Consider the following 21,136-nt stretch of genomic DNA (forward strand, 5'->3'; position numbering starts at 1 on the left):
AATCACCTCAAAATTCTTAAATACAATGACCAGTCATTACTGTATGGCAATCAATTCACCCACAAATAATATGCATAAACTCATGTGTGCTTTTGTAAGAGTTAGATGCTACGGATTTCTTTAATTAACCAAATACCATATGTCCTAACTCCTCGTGTTTAAGGTTTGGTAATAAATCACAACAATATTGAGACTTTATGCCCTTGACTTTGGTTAAATGCTCTTATTAAGGAAAAGTAATGGACAACCATTTACAGAATGAGTATTCAGACTTATATTTTCATCTAAACTGAAAGTAAAGATGCATTGTGATTAGTCCCAGCCTATTAGCACTGTTTACCTTTTGGGTAAATAAAGACACATATTTTGTGATGTATGATTGTCAGAAGCTGCCAAACAAAACAAGGATTGTGTGGCTTGGACATTCCAGACCACTTTGTATACATTCAACTTCCTCCTATTAGGTCTTGGTTGTCCAACTTATAACTAGATCTATTGTAAATATCAAAATAAAATTTGTATTTATGTTTTTAGCAGTATCAAATGCACATGGAAATCCTTTTCTGTATATAGTTACATGACATGTATTACATGCTTTATGTTTCCCTTTTAGTGTTTGCAGAGGAATGTATGCAGGAAACCAGCCTGCTGCACAGAGTACTTGTATTTCTTTAAGGTAAACACTGATGAAACATTTGGAAGATTGAAATAAAAACAAGACATTTATGAGACATAAAGGTATCACATAAAACTGTTGTGAATTACAATAACATTGGCTGAATCCCAGAACAGATAATCCTTATAAACATGCAGGAATGTTGTAAACTGTATATGAATGTCAGTGATACAGTACATTAGGAGATTCATATTACACTTGGTGTTGTGTAAGTCTCAGTCCCTGGATTTTTCATGGCCTCAAAGATTAAAATAAATATATGTCGTATCTTTCCTTCCTCCATGAAGACATTTTATGTACACAGTTTTATTATGCTGAACAAAGATACCAAAGTCTGTTTTTTCTTGAGCTGTCAAAGTACAAAAGAAATGCAAAAAGTCCTTGCACAGATGTAGTAAAGTGCTGGATTTTATCTTTTGGCAGGTGCTCAATATGCAGCCCACATAATCACATGTTAATGACTGGAGTGTGTTAATCAGCATGCATACCTGATTCCTTCTTGCCCAAGGAAAAAAAAAAAAAAAAAAAAATTTAACAATTTAGAGTATGTTAGTGCTTCTACTTTTGAAAAAATTCATGTCAATGTACAGAAGTGCATTAAAAACTTTTCAGAAATTGTATTATAAAAAAATAGGAAATATTAAAATAAGAGAAAGGAAAAAAATTACTACAGGTTTAGATGAACATAAACTGCAAGTCTTCTGTGAAGAATTCAGGTGACTATTAATTCTACTGAAACACAGTTCACCCTAGAATATAGGGATGGGTTTAAATAAACCGTGCATTTGGAAAAAAAAAAAAAATTATACAGTGTCAAAATGAAAATAATGTAAGTATAACTGGCATGCCAAAAACCAACTATTTGATTCTTCTTCAAATAAAGTCAATTTTGTATTTCACCACCCCCATTAAGCACATTATCCTGCACACTTTTAGGAAATGGCTTTATTATTTTTAATATTAAATGTTAACATCTTTTTTATGCTAAAGCTAGTAAAACTTAGTCCTTGATCTTTCAAAACTTTAGACATGTGCTGAACATTATTATACTTGTAGGTACTCCTAATAAAGTCAAGTTAAGCACATACTTGAATGTTTTTGAATCAAAGTGCTTGGAAAAAAAAAAATCTATCTTGTCTGCAATATATTTCTCATAGAAGTCTATTTTATGGAAAAATAAAATATCATATCATCTGTTTCTTCACACCTCTTAGTTTCAGCCAAAATTCTGTACCCATGCAATTACGTATGAAGGTATTTATCTCTTTAGTTAGATAAAAATTCTGATGCACTACCTGGAATGCAGAAATATCATCACAAGCACAGTAGAATTGCTTTCGATCATCACAAAACTCAGATTTGTACATGTAAATAACAGCTGCATAAGCAATTTAGCAGATACAGAATTGCCAGAGTTTAGGGCATTTATATTTGGTGCATTTTATATGCCCATATCCAGCCCATAAATGAACTAAAAATAAAATTGCAAAACAAGTAATTGTATCTATAACTTTTGAGAATTTGAAGCCATTAATTTACATAACAGCAAATTCACAGTGTTTAACATGTGTAAATGTTTTTCAATGATCATTCCTAAAAACTTGAGTTTATTTTCCTTAAAGGGAAGAACTCTCAACAAGAGAAGTTAATAAGAAGGGGTGGGGGCAAGCAACAAGATTGTGCTTGTTTTATTTAGACACAGTAAGCACTGAAACATTAAGACCTTCAGGATACCACCTATTTCTGCCTTTCTGATGCCAGTAGTTTTGCTAAAGCTATATAAATTTGATACTTGGTGATTTAAAATGACTTTAAAAGGAACAAATACATGTGGCATTAAGAGATCTTCACTCTTCCTGCTGCATATACAAATCTGCTATCAGTACTGCTGAGACGAACGCACAGACACAGTGGAAAGGTAGCAAGCCTTTCACTCTTTTGGCAAGAAGTCAACAAAAGACAGACTTGACATAATTATGAAATATATGTCAATGTTGCTATTTGAGATAAAAATCCAATGAGATACGTTTCATTTCTAAATCCAAGAGGTCTCTGAATGATGTTACAAAATGTATAGGGAAACATAGCATATATTTGGAGGTAATTAAACAGTATTTGTATATGTGTTCAGTTTTCCTCAGTCACGGGGAAATAAACTACCTTTTAGACTCGACTTGCTGCTGTGGTTCCCTGTAACAGTCTCTTGCTGCATCATTCCAAGTAACAGTAGAGCAAATCAATGGGGATGCCCTCACTCTGTGCATGCACACCCTGCCTATATACCCTCGACGGTGGTGGGCAGGGGATGACCTTTGGTGGGCAAAGAGCACAGTGACACATCATCATGTACAGCGATCGGCACAGTGCCTGCGAGTCCTTCATGAACCCTGTCTTTTACCAGATTGTCACACTGGGGTTGTGGATGGGAACAGAATTTGCCTCTCTCTTTTTACTGCTGAGGGAAGGGGGGCAGAATTCTGTGATTTGAAGAAAGAATCCAGGTTTCATTAGATTAAAGCTGCTCAAATTTATTGTTCATGAGGCCCACATCTCAGCCTTTACAGCCACGGGAATACACCACCCTATTCCTCAAAGATCAGGCCGCTTGTCCAACTAATTTTGTACCTTGTTGATGGCACTGCTTTCTCCTGATACTTCAGAGCAAAAATTAAAAAACCTTCATAATTTACCTTACAAGCTCTGGGGGCTCTATGTGAAGATGGGGACCATTCCTGGTTCCCCAGTGAACAAATCACAAATTATGATTCTCCATCTCTTTACATATTTACTAGCAAATATTATTGGGATACAATAATTCAGTTACTATCAAATTTAGTAAAAGTATTGTTGGCTTTCCCTCCTCATCTTCTCTCAGTCTGTTGCCCCAGGAGAGCCAGGTTTTGGATGCAGTCTAAAAATTTGACTGTATTTCTTGCCTGCTACTCATTGTACATGGGAGAAAGCAGGATACTTTCCTCATTATCTTAGTACCACTTTGCCCTCTTCCCTACAGTTTACTGCAGCAGATACGTCCTTAGCCTAAAGTAGATTTTATTTTCTAGTAGAACTACAGGCAGCAATAAATACCCATATGGTCAGGTATTTTTATATTAGGTTACAGTTAGAAATATACATATAATCTTTTCAGCTCAGCAATATGAAATTACAGAAATCTTTCAGTTGTTTTATTTTCTCCCCACTGTAACATCAAATTGGTTGGTGATACGATACTCGCAGTGTAAGTCATTACAGGTCTGACGTTACAGTTGTTGCACATTGCTGAATCTGTCAAATGAAAAGGGAGCACAAAGGGAATTTCCAAATGCAGCTGCTATTTCCCATTTGTTAAATCCTTTTATTACACCATATAAGTACACAGCTGGGAAATACTATAGAGTGGGAGTTAAAACAAAATATTTTGGCTTCCAGACATTCAGAATACACAAAGGACTCAGTGGAAAGCAATGCCTGATATCAAAAGGGAGTGAAAGTTTGAAAACATTTCTAGCCAGTGTGGTTTTTTTATGATAATACACGATGTAGTTTAAAGGTATCTTATATTACAGAAAGTGCTGCATACCATAAATGTTGAGAAAAAACTCAATCTTTTTTTCAGCCAGATTGCCCTACTACAGTATCTTTTTTTCACTTAAGATCTGTAAGGCCCTTGTAGCATGTTATGATGCATACTATGTGCTCTGACAAATTCCAGTGAACTCCTTAGTAGTTTTAAGGGCACAAAGGATGCAAGATTGTGCCCTTAATTAGATACCACATAAAAGAGACATTTTTCTTCCCAATATGTGAACAGCTTTCTTTGAATTTACTGTCTTATAACCAAACAACACATTATTAATGCATTTTAATGACAGCGCTACTGTCTTTACTTTCAGTGTAAATGGTATGAACAGGTGCTTCTTCAAATCTGCTTTGAAAGGATCCGTCTGGAAAAGGTCAGAAAGCACCTATCTTCTGGGAATTTTTTTTTATTAAGTGGAAAAGCAGTAACTACCACAGCACCTATCTCAAAATTGCCCAACCCACCTTCTGAAATTTGTCTTTCTGGAAAGAAACTCCTATCCTCCCTTCAAGGAGTATGAAATTGCCCTCATCAGGAAAATTGCAGGCACCTCCGTATTCTTTTTTAGCAATATTGATGCCTGCTTGGAGACAGACATGTTTCAGAAAAACTTTATGCAATTAATTGCAGCTTAAAGTTTACTCATGAAATATATAAGTGAGAAAAAAAAAAATTAAAAAATCAGACAAGTTACCCTAAATGACAGTCTCTCAAGGAGAAAAAAAATTTTTTCACCACTCCAGTGTTGTGAATTAGATGACTAGTTAGATCACCTAAACTGTAAATACACTGGGACTATGCTCTGTACATTTTAGATCTCTTTTTAAGTGCAACCAAACATCACGCCTTAGAACTTCAGCTTTCACTTCTAGTCAAGCCTTGTAAATTATACCCAGCTTTGAGCTGAGCAAAAAAAAATCTGGTTTAGCTGAGAGCTACCTAAACAAGGATGACATACGTCTACCATCAGATTTAACACAAAGGATTTATGGAAATTCCTAATGTTTTTCAGGACATTCATCTACATATATGATGGAATATTTACTGAAAAAAAAGAGAGAGGGAAACCAGAGTGCTAAGTCACTCAAGCAAAGTTTATGCACCTGTTCTGAAACATGATAAACTGGGTATTGATTCATGCCATGTCCAAGCGTTGTCATGATAGTGCAGCACTAAGAAAGAAAACAGAGATTGCACTCTGTTGCTCTAAGTGTAAAGCCACTTCAGAGCAATACCAATGAGTACAACTGATCGTACTGCATGAGGTTCTATCATTTTGGCTCAAGCGTTACTTCAGGTCCAAGGAATAGTCTGAACCAAAACCAAATGCTTTGAGGGACTCCTAGAGGCTAGAAGTTCCTTTCTCTCTTGGACAGAGTCCTTTTATCAATGTTATCGGTGTCCTAAGACCAACATTCCCAGAGTGCACATGCTTCTCAGAACTAATAGGAAAGTAGCTGATGAATTCACACTTTTATTTTTTTCATCAACAAACGTGATCAATCCTTTCTAGTACACATTCAGCTTGTCTTCCTGATACCATAGAAGGTAAAATGATTCTGATGTGCTTATCAACTGACTTGGGCAAAAGAGCAACTCTCCATCCAAAATGAAGTTCCATCTGAGAATTGTGCATAGAAGCCATATCCACAACTTACAAACTACCTTGACAAATTACTAACCTGTAATGACTTTTCTTTAAAGTCATTTTTACAGTTGAAATTTTGCTTTCTTCATGACCAAGTCACCCAAATACTTAGGAATACTTTAGACCTGACAGAAAGTTCTGTACTGGGTTAAATTGTGCATTACAGATTAGGTAGCTTTTTTTGTGGTTTGGTTTGATCTTTTGAATCGATTCAATTTTAGAAAGCAAAAAAATCCCACTATATTAACAAAATAGATATCATTGTAGTGTTGTTATTTAATTAATTCCAGGCATCACAGTTTACATGAAGAATTCCCATATCTATGTTGATTAATGCATTAGAATTATTATTTCTACTCAAATTTAAAATAAGTTCATTATTGTTAGTGTCATCAAAAAAAATCCAGTTTTTTAACCTTATTGAAAGCTGCTGTTTAGTACTGGAAAAAAAAAAAAAAAAAAAGGCTTGCTGAAAAATATCTTCTCATAGACATTTAATAAAAATAGAGAAGAATTTTTATGAAAAGGCAGGGTATTCTTTTTAAACTAACTGTGTGAATTTAATGTCTGTGAAAGTCACTTTATGGAGAGTCTGGAATTATGATGTTCTAAATTTACAGAACACCTGGCTGCTCCACGTACCTTAATTCTGTTCCTGAGGAACACATGCAAGGAAAATAAATTGACTGAGATGCTATGCCCATTCAGTCTCCTCATTTATTGCAGAGTTTTGGCGATACAGAGACAGAACTACAACTGCAGAATAATTTTATCTGGGCTACTGAAGAGAATACAGATAATAATTTGAATCACTGCTAGCATCACCTATACACCAAATGGTAATCTAGCACAGGACAGCATGACATAGTTACTCATAAACCCCCTTCCCCTTCATAAAAAGTGGTGATTTCCTACAAGTACAGAAGGAAGTTTGTGTCCCCTAAAATGCCAGCTTCTTTGTTGTGGTGTAAAGCTATAATATTTCAGGTTCTATTTCTGAGAGACAAGTAAAAAAATACATTAAAGTTTCTTCTTTCAGCACAACACTTTGCAGATGACAAACAGTTGTGAGCTACATCCTCCTGTCAGAAATTAATGCTTGAATATATGAGCTAGAGAGGTTATAACATAAATCAAGGTATGAATGAAAACATGATAAATAGATGTATTTCCTTTCCAAAGGTGAACTCATCAAATGACCTCATTCATATAGACCTGTACACTTAAGAAGATTATACAATTGTAATTTATAATTACACCATATTGATGTTGATCTATTACTAACACTGACACTTTAACACTTAAAAAGCTTTACATCCATGAAGGATTGTACTGAACACGTCTTTCAAAATGGAAGTGAACAGTCTTTTACAGTACTGATTTAGAAAGCCTCTGTGATAACTGTGAAACTCACCATTCTGTGTTGGGCTGAGATGACTCCATCCCACTCAGGATCTTGTTGGATCGTCGTGACCAAAGTTGGTAGCTCCTCAGAGTGAGGTTTGTTGTGCATTACATTATGTAGAGGCAGATGAGAGGTCGCGTGCTGATCACTGTTGCCCTCTTCCTTGTCTCGTGATGCTAAATCCTGGGTCATTGTTTCCTCTCCATCAGCTGCACACGCAAATGGAGAGGTAGCCTGCTTGGAAGACATTCTTCTACAAAACAAGAAAAGCAGACAAAAAGAATACATTGGTATTAAATGGGGAAAACAAACAAACAAACAAACAACAAAAAAACAACAAAACCAAACCAACAAACCAAGCTCCAAACAGTCCTCTAAACACACCACACTTGCCTACAACAGTTAAAAATTGATCACGTGCAGTCAACAAAAGCACTCTAAAAAGTATGGGTTTGGGAGATCTGGATCCAAAACAGAGACAAAGTATTCATTGAGGCCAAGTCAAGGTCAGGGTTAAGTTATATGATGTCATTCTATTCATTTAGACTTGTGAAACAAAATCATTTTCTCAGACGTAAGAAAATAGTGATTTTATTGGTATTTTCATGTTGATTGTGCAGTAGAGTTCATCTTTAAACTCTTACTCCCATAAGCAATGTGAAGGTTATAAGCAAATGTTTGAATGAGAGTCCATCATGCTTTCCTAACCTCATTCCTTGAAAGCAGAAGGTGTTTTCTACACAGATGAGAATATTTTAATCCATTTCAAATTCTGCTAAATAAGTCATTTTGCTGCTTGTTTAAAGCTGTATCTGCTCTTAACCCATTTAAAATTTTATCCAGTTTTACCTTTTGGAAGCTGTTTTGAGATGCTCATGTGAAAAGCGTTCGAAAACTGAAGAGTTTCTTGAATGGATGGATAATATCTGAGTAGTCTTTTACAGTTTGAACTAAAAATCTAAAATAATTATGTTTCATTTCATATTAGGCATCGAGTACAGGATATAGCTCAACAAATTACTTTAAATTACTTAAAAGTGTAATGAATAAATGCATTGATTTATGTTAAATGTCTTTTCATAATAATGGCCTCTTACTACCATCTCATATGCAAACACAGCTTTCACCACAGTTTCTGCACTTAGATGAAAATATAACTGACTTCAACTCAAAATCTGAAAACACTTTGTTTAAAATTTCTAATAAGATTAACTGCAACTGTTAAAACAATCATTAATAAACCTGAAAGAAGACAGCTAAAATATATTAGCTATTTTCCCAGGTTTCAGTAACTTTAGAATATCCTATACACTGAAATTGCTCAGAAACTAAGGAATAAGATCTTCACCTTAATTGCTTTTTAACAATAATTGATTTCATACCATTTCTTTAAAAATGCACAAATCAGTTAACATAGGAAACCACATGAGCATTTTTCAAATTAGCAAATCATTAACTTGCTAGTACTGTTTCTACAGACAAATAAATACTGATTAAAGGGTCTGGAAATCTGAGACTAACGGTTAAATTTACAAATCTGTCACATGCTTTCATGAATATTACAGTGAAGGAAATATCAAGTGCAAAGAAAAATAATTAAGTTAATTCCAATTTAAACAGTAGTTTTTATGTAGCAGTCTGTGTTTCACATAGGATTTAACAGCTAATGCTAAATTTCTCACAATTAATGAGGGAGTTCAGATTTAGTATCCTACAGTGAAAAAAAAAATTAATATAGGATCAACTAATCTAATTATGTATAGTTCTATATGAAAGTATAACAAGCTTTGAAGTGCTTTGAAATATATTAAAACACTGATACCTATTTAGAATAGCTATTCTGTAAATAGAGATAATCCTGGCCCTTAAACTCGATACTGGTGGGGAAAAAAAAGGTCTGCATTTTCTTCAGGGGAGCCTAAGTGTAAGTGGGAGTCTAATATTAACGTTGCCAATAAGGAGAACTGAGGAATTTAAACTGTGCATTACATTCTTACTACGCTAATGAATTTGTGTTGATGCTACAGAGAACATGCCAAGAGTTCAGCAACCGGCATTATTGTACGTACTTCAGAAAGTTCTTCTTCATAATTACTGTGATCCAAGATAAAATAAAAGGTTTACTTTCCCTCTTCTCATTAAAATAGTCATGTTAATGTAATCACTCACATGAAAACATAAGTCAATGCTCTGTGCAATTTGAAAATCAGACATGAAAACTGAAAGTCACAATAAAGGATTTTCCTTTCTTTCACCTTCTCAACAAATCTCGTTCCTGTTTCAAACCGAACGAGCTTCTGTGAAAAGCAATATCTATGGCTGTTTCTTCACCATAAATTAATCATGACACAAAACTAGAAATGAAAATGTCTCCTAAGAATAATTTCAACTACAAACTGCACCAATGAATAATAGTGCACAATCCTAATTAAACACAACTCTGCAGCTGCAAAAATAGGCTGAATCTGTCCAAAGCTACGAGTTGGCTTTAAAGGCTGGTTTGTTAGGGACTGTTTTCTTAAGGAAGGCTGGGCCCTCAGTCTTAATCAGCCAATAAATTATTTCCTGCAATTACATTAAATAGAAAATTATCTTCAAATTGGGAATGTTAATTGAAAATCAAAATTCAGACTGAAGTTTAGAAATTACATGCTGAATATAATTAGTCTAGAAAGGCTTCACCTCTATTTCATAAACAGGCTTTTGGTATTTCCTCAAGTGACCATTCAGTAATGCTATCTACTGGTAATGCACTATAGAGGAAACACTTTTTCTTTGCCATATACACTAATATATTTTCCTCTTATTCATAATGGTTTAAACACAATTAAATAAAAATCTCTATTCACATTCTGGTGTTTAAATTGATTACATAGAGAAAAGAGGACTCTGTTAACCTTAAAAATAAAATTATATTGACAAAGTCACATTCACTAATAGTCTTGAGCCATGCCCAGCAAGTTTTTTTTTCCTGAACTAGACTAAGAGAATGGACCAAGAGCAGGGTTAAAACGCTTTCTAGCTCCACCTACCCCTTTTCTCCACTGCTGCATTATGGTCAGACACGGTTTCATACCGCACTTTACTCAGTTACCTATAGTCCTAGAGCCTGAAAAGAAAGACAAGCTCAGGCAGGCTTCCAAGGCACTTGGTCTCCTCATGACATAATTTTTAGCGGTGTGTTTCGCTTCTGTTTTCCCCAAAACCTTTGTTAAAACGGCAAGATTTAGTCCATTAATTATGGTCAGAGGCCAGCAATAATGGTGCCTTCCAGTTTTCTGGTAGCTAGATTGTAAAGATTGGGGTAAAAGGGACAGAGATGTAGGAACCTGCTAAATTAAGCCTTCCACCACCTTCTCCCAGCACAATCATTATCTCAATCAATGTATCTCGTGTGTACATGTCTTCTGAGGGTGCCAGGTCATGCACCAAATATTGATTATGCCTGGGTAAAAGAGTAATTACAAACTCTGCATCTGGGTGTTATCTAGTTAGTTACCTTCATGCAGACTTTTGCTCATTACCTGTTTGGTTTTACTTAAATAGGAGAATTCTGTACACAGAACTCCAACATGTCCAAAGAGAGAGTTCAGCCAATAACTCCAAGGTCTCATCAAATTCAAAGGGAGAAGAATCTGGCCCATTTGACTAGATTATTGTTTATGGTAACATTAAACCATAACAAGGTTGTTGTGTTAAAATGGTTTAATGTTAAAATATGAGTATGAATAGCAGTCAAATTTTAAGCCATAATAACTTCCCAATTTTACATTTAAAATATTCAAAATGCATCTGCTAAAATCCCTGGTGAGAGGGAAGAAAAATCAATATTCATAATAAATAAGGCTTGTAAAAGGTATCAGAAATTTACTAATTTCCATTATAATTTATTTTTTTTCTCCTATTATCAATTAAATTCACTTGAATGATTTTAAAAAAAGTTTCTGATAAAAAATATCTCCCTAGTTATAACCCCTGCAAACAGGGGTTTATAATGGAAGTGCTGACACAACCCTAACTACAGCAGCGCAAATGGTGCCGCTATAATACACAAAATCAAGTTCTATTATTCTAAACTATCCTCGCTCGGGGGGTTTTCTTTACTGTGCTCCCAGACAAACTGCTGAAGCATGAAAAATTTAAATGCAATCAAGTGGGTCCAATTCTACTTTACTAGAACAAGTGTCTACAGTGGTACAATCTTAAAAGAAGATGCAACAGATTTGTTTGGTGCTTTTCTTTCTTTTTTCTTTTTTAGCTGTTTATTTATAATACTGTGCAGTGGAGATAAAATAAGAGAGGAAATTACACTCACATTATATCAGTATATTGATTACACAGCACACAATCAGAAAGAAAACTACATTGTGAAATTGTTGCTTTGGTTAAATTGACAGATTAGCTGAATACAGCAATCACTAAAGGTGGAAAATATACCTAATGGGTATGAAAAAAAAAGTTGAAAAAGGCCCTAATTATCTGAAGTCCTATCACCTACTCAACTTTGAGAATTAAATAAATCTTGATTTGGATTTTCCAAAACTATAATAAATTCTATCTCATTTTGAACTCAAGACAGAAAAAGAATGGGATAATTTATCAAAATCTCAGTAAAGCTGAGGAATTGGATCCCAATTTCAGTCAGCCTCAATACCGAGGTAGTAAAGCTAAAACTGAACTGCTAGGGGGTTTTCACCTACATAAAACTAAACATGGTCCCAGAACAGTCCCATTATCTATATATCTGACATGCTTTTTTATTTTAATCCAGAGAAATTCCCTCTGCTCTAATGAAGACTGACAGTCAGATTCTCAAAACATCAGTTTTCCTTTTTTCCTACAGTGTGTTATACTTTTCTAAATCAAATAATAATTTTATTTTTTTTTGTCTAAGGCTTTTCTATGATCTCAAGTCCTTCAAAACGATGTATATCTTCTTTTTCGAAACAATTAGATGATGAAAGGCTTCCAAAGCCTAAAATCTTCCATCCCTGCTGACTGTTCAAATTACTAAATGTTGCACTAGAAACTATGGCTAGACCTTGAGTTTTAGCTATTAGACATTTCAGAATCAAGCCTCAAAGTATTAACACAGATAACAACAATGTGATAGCCCAGACACTATTTCAAAAACATATAAACTAAGCAATAACAATGGGATATATGACAAAGCAGACTTGTAGTTGGCCGGAGACTCTAGCTTCTGCTCTGCTCCACCCTCACAAAGCATTCATAAACCTAAAGGCATCTCTACACTGCAGCCACATAAAGGACTGCTTTGTAATGCTGAGATATCCAAACTAATTTTAAACAAGCTCGTTTCTGATAGCCCTCCAACTACTGTAGCATGGTACTCAGATGGACTAATTCATCCAGCTTTAGTGACTGCAGTAGAGACATAACCCAGGTCTACAGTTCCAACAGCAGATTGGAACCAGATTAGATTAGAAATACATTCGCTTACAGAGTTTTTATGAACAGTCTCCATTCCTTTTCCCCAAAGTGCCAGATTAAAGTACTTAAGTGCATGATTAACTGTAAGTATGCAAGCAGTCCACTAATTTCAAATTGGACTACTCTGTTTCAAAAAGTTAAGCACATGTCTAAGTGCTTTGGTGACTCCAGAGCTAAATAAATTAAGAGAAACCACTTTTAGAAGTACTCATAACCTTTTAAATATTCTCTTCTCAACTTCTACGTTAATCTGGTGTTCATAGAAAGTAAAATTCAGACACAGCATCTTAGCCTTACCCATCTTCTAAAAGAGTAACAAATGTGCAATACTCCTCTCACAATATTAAATGTGACTTAGAGGACCCTCCCTTACAAATCAGCACTCAGCTGGGGGATAAATTAAATGCACTGTTTACTCTTCTTTGCCTGCACTGCCCACAGTATCCTCCTCTTTTATACCTATGACACACCCCGTAACTGGGTGTTCCCCTGTGTCTTTCATGGATCCTCAAACCCCCTTCTGAAACTCAAGAGCATCCTTTATGCAATCTATTTTGCAGTGGAAGTTCAGCTATATGAGTATAGGCCTGATGTAGAACAGGGTACACTGAAATAGTTGAATAGAAGTTACTGGAACAACTTCTTTTTAGCTGGGAACCAGTTTAGTATAATGTAAACATTCAGGAAAACTGTTCTCTTTTTTTTTTTTTTTTTTTGCTGTATAAAGATACCAGTTACCGTAGTGTTCAGATAGACTTGAAAAACGAAAATGCTTTGCCAATAGACAAAATATTTTGCAGCTCTGCCCCTGTAAAACAATGTTATGTAGGCATAACTCAGTAATGTAATTCATTGCAAATCTAATGCTGTCATCTGTCTGACATTTTACAATAAACAGTTATTTCCTAAAATTATGACATGTCATATCTGTTTTCAAGGAGCCTTGGTAACACGAATGAACCATTAGTAAAAGATCCCATTCTCCTGAGGCCCCACAACCCAGCATGAATCCCTATGCACAAAAACTGTATAAACTGAGAAGGCAGCAATGGGAGAGCATCTCCCAGTTTCTGTTCTTGGCTCTGAGTCACAGGAAGGCCTTAGGCCAATCAGCTCAACTCCCTCAAGCTCTTCCTTGTCTTCATTTTGTGGAAATACTACAAGAATTAGCTACATATAGATCATAAACAGCATTGCAAGATCAGAGTTTATGATAGTCACAGGAATCACCTTGGAAATAAAAGGGGGGGAGGGGGCTGGAAGCAAATGTGATTCAAGAAATGACAACTCTAACATTAACTGAGCACCCAAATCGCTAGCTGAAATAAGCGTCAAGCTAAGCAATACACCCACGGCTTCCAAGATACACACTCAGCTATTCCTGCATTTGTTTTTCCAATCCAGACGAATTGCACTTCTGCTAATAGATAGGAATCCAAATTACAAAGTTTGACTCCAGATTCAAACTTCCTCAAAGCTCAGAGGGTTTGGAACAATTTTTATGGTATTTTTTTTCTAATTTATCTCATGTAATCAAAAAATGTGAGAGCTAAAGAGCTCCTTGGAACTTTTTTGGAAAGCCTTTCTCTTATGTTCTGCCATTATAGTGACCTTCTCAGCCATGCAGCCACAGTAAAATATTAGGGTTAGGGAAGGGGTTCCTGTCTATTTATCTAGTTGTCGAAAATATTAAAATGGATGCAGCAAAACAGCCTCACAGCCCCTGATGACTTTTCAGTAAAAATCCAAAGCGTTTATTCAAATTCATAAAATGTCAAAAATACAATCTACCTTTCAAGTAGGTTAAATGCTCCATTCTCGTTATTCACTACAAGGAGTTTTCACTGAAAATACTTTTCACCGAAAAACTCACCTTAGTGAAGTTCGCTAAGGTGAACTCACATTGAACGCAGTAAAGGGCAGTGAAAGAATAGTCATTTAGCACCTGGGATGTGCTCATCTTCAGTCACTGTAGTTAATATTTTGTATAGTTTATATTTAGCTGACAATATTGCTGTCACTTTATTTAAACAGCTTGAGACTGTTCTTTGGACTGGAGCTCATATACCCTGGAATGCTTTGACTCATGAATTGTTTCTCCTGATAATGTTACATCACGTAACCACCTCTGTTTAATTGGTTGGTATTAGCTTCTCAGTGATGACTGCCTTTAAAGTCCTATGACTACGCCATGTGTCTCTGGATATCCAATTTCTTACTGTTGGAAAAAGAAAAAGAAAGGAGGCAGCACTGACTTCCAGCTATCTTTACCAATAACTATGGGAACAAGAGTGAGCGTGCCAGGAATTTATCCATCAGCAACTTATTAGGATTTGTTTTCTTAGGCAGCAAGTGACAGAATATACAATACAAATAAAAGTAATCATTGACAATAAAATTAAAAAACAATGGGTGCTATAAATAAGTATTCATTCACATGTTTTTATGGTATAGAATTACTTAATTGTTTAGCTGAATGATTATATAAATGGTTTTGATAAAGGATGCCTAAAAATACTCAGAGGAACTTATTTTAGCATGTTTAGATTTTGAGTTGAGACTTTATACAAAAGACAAGAATACATTTATTTTTTTCCCTTACAAGCCAGTTAAGAACTTGTTCTAATAACTAGAAATCTTCCTGACCACACTTAAACCTGATGGGTATAAGTTCCTGAAAGATTCATTAAAACCTTTCAATACTCTATGACACATACTCCAATGGTAAGATACAGTATTCTTACATTTTTTTTCTTCCTACAGTTAATTTTCTGGAGGTGCATAAGATTCCATGTAATGAGTAAAAAGTTAATTTTCAATCCTACAGGTGTGAAAACAAAAGATCATGTGCCATTTCTCTGCACCACCTAATTCAGAACAGAAATATTTTATCTACAGTCAGATTTCTCTCCCCTCCTTCCCCATTCTCCTCCCTCCTTTCCATATTTCTGATTCTCATTTCTAAGTCAAACAGAGCACCTCAGTAGACAGCGAAATGGAGTATCAATTTCAGGCTCACCTGTAGCCAGTTGCATGAAACCACCTAATTAGTACCTCCATGTAACATGAAACAATGAATCTGTAGCTCAGTTACGGATTCCTTTTTAATAAAAACCTTACACTACAAGCCTAAAAACATTTCTAGCAGGCAAAATATTTCTGATTCAGTAGAGGTTACGCAAGCATCAAAGCACTTAAATATAGGTGCCAAACCACATTGCCAGGAGCTCTTAGTACTGTGAGGTACTGTTACCTGACAGCTTGGTGAATATAAAATTACTTGTTTCTCCAACTGAAGACAATCAAATTGTCACCTTCCATTGTAATAATGCACAACTAGGGATCAGCAAAGTGCCAACATAATTATCAGGAAGAAAACAAAACATAACAAAAATATCAAATCTAAATTTCTCTAAAGGGTAAACATATCCATCCGGCTATTCACAAAGAAAAGGAGGAGGGATTTTATTTTTACTATCAAATATCCTGCTGTTATTTAGCAATAAGATTTATGTGCCTTTCATTAAGTGAAAAAGAAAAACAGCTAAAGAAGGTGATTCATGAAATACTAAGAATAAACAGAGGTCAGAACCGTGCTAGGATGCTACTTGTGCACATTCAAAGTACTGCAAGTGTCACCAGAGATGATGGGGATATGCATCTGTATCTGCATTGTTGTGATTATAAATTCATATATATGAGGATTCATAAAAATTAATTCTAACTGGCACATGGCGTACTTTGGCACAAGCTACACATGACGTGCCACTTTTATTTGTTTATTTAAATGACTTCACTCTAAGAACTGAAAATGAAGTTTGCAGACTGCCTCAGAACTGGGAATTTCAGGATATTAAAAACCTGAGGAAAAACTTTGAAGGGGGTAATCTGAATACATGACAACTAGCATTTTCACCATATATTTCTTTAGGTTATTCAGTAAGTGGCCTACATACTCAGGAGTGAAATTTGCATTTTGGTGATACAGAGATCTCATAACCAGAAATTGTGTTTTATATCTACAGTAGCTCTGGGCATCCTATAAAATATAAAACAGTGTCCTAGGTAGGATATATACTTGAAAGAATATTTTCATCTAGTTCATAGAAATGAAGCTAAACTTAACTTCTACTTGAAAAATTTGCATTGTTGAGTGATATCCTGGATTACCTTTTTGTATTCGTATTCCAGTCACTACTAACGCATACACAAAGTTGTTGTATATTTACTGATGTAAATGCACATTACCTTCACATACTTTTTAAAGTTTCAACAGTGCTGGAGGAGTTACAAAATAAGAGAGAAAAACAAAACATGCAAAGGCAAGAATTGGTCCTTGACATTGGTTTTTCTCTGAAGAAAAGGGACAAGCAGCTTCTTTCCACCTTGCACAGTTGTGCCAGAGGCAGATGTAATCCTAACCTTGTGGATAAAGCAGGCACAAGGACTGCTTAAATATAGGTAGCCTTACAGAACAGGTTAAGGAAAAGATGTAGGCTCCACTTAACCGGGAACACCTCCTGCATCCTGTCTCAGGCGTTGCAGCCCCTGGAGCTCTGGTGCAGTGCTGAAAGGCTGGGCTTTACAGCTACAACCTGCTCACAGGTTCTGGCCACTGATCCTTGCTCTTGCACACTACACTGTACCATGCAACACAGCACCTTCTTTTCACCTGTATTAGAATACTGATACACTCTAGCTGATATTCCTAATTGTGGCATTGTTTTCAAGGGGCTAAACAGGAAATTTAGGAGGACAGATCGGGAAATGGGTCAGTGAGAACAGAGGAAGAAAGGAAGGTAACAAAGACCCACAACAATTTTAAAGTCACAAGTGTTTTGATCAGATAAAACAAAACTAGACAAAGTGCCCCACTTTTCCGCAACTGAGAAATTCTGATTTTCGTTAGAGTCCTTACAAATAGGCTTTTACAAGGCAGCATTGTGCACAGTATTTCTTTGTTTTGAACTAAGGCTTACACAATATGATCCTTACATATGTGCACAATGGGAACCCTAAAATGTATTTACAGACCCCTGCAGGAACCACCTCATTTACCAGTAAGCTGCAGCTACTACTGGGATAAAGAACAGAGTAGTCTGAAGCAGCATACTGTTCAGAAAAAGATTACAGGGCATACTATGCCTAGCTGAAACTACCCAGGAAATATTTCAGAAATATCCCTGTTTGATTGGCAGTGTGGCCAAGAACAACAATGCGGCAACTTCTTTCTCCCCCCAAGTCCTCCACTTCTTGGGCTGTGCAAATTTTCATGGGAGGGAGTAGATGGGGCTCTTTTTTCTTAATGTTAATTTACTTCAATATGAAAATATGAAGACAAAAGATAAATAATTGCAAGTGTCTAAGAATTCGACTAAAGTAAAACAAAACATTACCTCTTCTATTAATTAAGCTAAACAGTTGCTATCAACAAGTGCAAACAATTTAAAGTTCAATTTATTGAGACTTTGAACCTCCTATCCTTTCACAAGATCCACTAATTTTAACTGCCTTTAAAAAAAAAAAACAACTTAAAATAACTAAGATATTTTTATTCATAGTATTATTCTTAGTATGACATACTTAACAATATCAAGTATTTTCATTGTTATTTAGTAAAAAAAAACCAAAACAAAAACCAAATCATTACTTAATATTAACCAGTTTCCCAATGCAAGTTTTGCACTTTTAAGGAATTCATTAAAGCATTTGGACTAGACACTGAAAAGAATCAGAGAACATTCAAAAGGAATTGTCACAGGTAAAACTTACACTGCGTCATCATTCAGCTTGGAGAGATCAAGCAGCGTGCAGCCTCTGCATACAGCACTTGGAAACTGCATCAGCTGCAAGGCAAACTACAGACTCTCCCCTGTCTTGGTTTGAGCTCTGCAAAGTACCTCAAAACTGTTAGGAAGAAATAATTTGCAATAACCAAGGACCCTCAACTATCCTGTTTTCATGGAAGATTATGGCATACAGCACCTGATCTCTAACAAGGAGAAGGAAACATGCATAGCAAAATCAATTGTAAGGGTAAAGGTGAAGAGTGCCCCGGCTCTGAATTGATCCATGTTTCCGAGTGCTCAAAGTTCCATGTGAGTATTTTAAAATGTGTCAAAGAACATCACAAAGCACAACCATCGGAATACAAAGAAAAACATAAACCAATACACAAACCAAAGGCCCCGTCAAACGATGTTGTCCACAAATAATTAGAAAGTAAAAAAAAAAATCTAAAATGCAAACTTAAATATAAACTAAAAATATTGTCAGTGATTCGAAACATTTTTACCATTAGCTTTGAAATTCAGTTAGGTCCCTTACAAGTGATTTTAGCTAAAATACTGAAATATTCTATTATAACTTGTGATGCAGCATGTTTACCATTGAAATACAGAGAGCCTTGTGGTTTTCATCTCTGACCCATTTTTTCTTATATTTTAAGGATAAAACATATGACTGCATTTGTAAAGAAGTCTTGTCTTCTCAAACAGTGTCAATTTTTGCTCAGGGCTATATTTTGTAACAGTTTCCTACTTATGTTTATTGGTAATAATTTATAATAGACAAGCAAACAGTACATAATATGTGCAGCCTATTATTTCTAAAAGCAGACTCAAACAGTTTCATTTTCTCATGGACATTTTTTGAGACCTGTATTATCAGTTTCAAAAGCACTGCCATACAAAACATACAGCTTTACAGGCACATTTAGCTGCTATGGCTATCATCCATACCATGAACCATCGTCGAGACAAGTCCAGTGTCTGTGGTTCTAAACCAAATACAAATAGAATTGAAAAGAACTGTATGTTTTAGTCAAGGAATTATGACACAGACATAGAACTGTTACAGACTTTTGAGTATGGGTCAGATCCTCAGACACTGTAAATCAGAGCAGCTGTACTGAGGTTAATTGAATCCTCATTATTCAGCTAAAGATATATCCTTAATGACATCTTGGCATAGAAAAATTACACTGGGTCCTTTTGCAATATGAAATTTCAGTGTTTTCAGTGAAATACGGACTACCATTACATTATTACCAGGGATCATATGATGTGATAATATTCCTCCAAACACTCATCACAGAGAAATACAAAAAATGGTAAGGTATATTCTGAATACTAGCAGACTGTATGCATCGCGCTCTGTACTTTTTCAATCTATTCCTCTTGAACTGATTCAAAATAACAAGGTCTCTTCACTAATACAGACAAGCACTTTCAAAAAAATAACAAAAAATACTCCTCCAACTGTCATAAGTGCTCCTATCAGACAATAATTCTTGGAAGAATCGAACAAAACCTACTGAAACAAAAAAAATTTTAGGTTTTAATTTGAACATGCATTCTTATGTTGCTACTTGGCAAAGCACTGCAGTCCAGCAGCTCCTGCGGAGCAAGGTCATGAAAGAGATGGGGTTCATCCAAATACATAAGACCCCCAGCACAGCAGGCGCAAACTCTGTGCTAATTATACTAGGCCACATCAGTCCTCAGCACACAACCACTCTGGCAGCCTCTCCACGGCATTAACACTGCACAGACCAGGGCTGAGATGACAGGACCAGGCGCGGTGCCCATCAGCCTACCTTTGCACAGGCAAAAATAAAGTGCAAAAAGGGAGGAAACAAAGGCTCTTTCAGGTTTTTTCTGCTCCATCATTTTTGGTCATTGAGGTTTTGGGACCTGATTCAGGCAAGGAAAAGCTGCCCCCTTCCACCAGAGTAGAAACTGGAGCTAACAGGGAGGCACAGGGCCACCCCAGGAAGGAGGTGGGTTTGGGGTGAGCCCTCTCATCTTTTCAGCAGAGGGGTCAATCTCCAAGAGAAGGCACCTCCATGAAAAGTTTCCCTTACTCTGAGACTCTACTCCAATTATATTTTCATAGAAGGTGATGAAGCAGTCTAATATTTGGCAATCAGCACAACTTCTCGTGTTCCAGAAATCTCAAAATATCTTCACCTTTACTAAGCAACCCTCTCAGCACTCCCAGTTTACAAAAGCAGAAACTGGTACATTGTGAGTTTAATGAATTAACACAAGGAAACAAAAGAAGTCAAAAGCACATACGACTGAATTTCCAGCCCCTCTCAGTTCCCTGTGAAAGGCATAACTTGCAGCAGAAGATGAATCTTGAATGAAGTTCGTAACATGTTCATGAGTGAACAAATCTCTTCTAACAGACAAAGAAATCTTCCCTCACAATGATTTATTTCACTAAACAGATGCGTAGAGTTGTATTTATTTCTACAGCTTTGTCATTATTAAATTTACTATACCATGTCACAAGCTACAGTTTACTTAAATCCACCAGAAAATACTGGGAGAAATGTTTGTTGTCACTGAATAGCAAATTCCTACAAAA

The 21,136-nt window shown here is 35.7% G+C and overlaps 1 protein-coding gene across 4 annotated transcripts in view; it reads right to left on the reverse strand.

The window, feature by feature from the left end:
* SOX6 (SRY-box transcription factor 6) overlaps positions 1-21,136 on the reverse strand; it is a 380,340-nt gene that overhangs the window by 226,552 nt on the left and 132,652 nt on the right. For all 4 annotated transcript variants that reach the window (XM_074918734.1, XM_074918733.1, XM_074918732.1 and 1 more), the window contains one exon: positions 7,319-7,562. In XM_074918734.1, coding sequence (XP_074774835.1) covers positions 7,319-7,558 — 240 coding nt within the window. In that variant the 5' untranslated portion in view covers positions 7,559-7,562. The remainder of the gene's footprint in view (positions 1-7,318; positions 7,563-21,136) is intronic.

This window comes from Athene noctua, chromosome 14 (genome assembly GCF_965140245.1).
Source record: "Athene noctua chromosome 14, bAthNoc1.hap1.1, whole genome shotgun sequence".
Taxonomy (NCBI): Eukaryota; Metazoa; Chordata; class Aves; order Strigiformes; family Strigidae; genus Athene; species Athene noctua.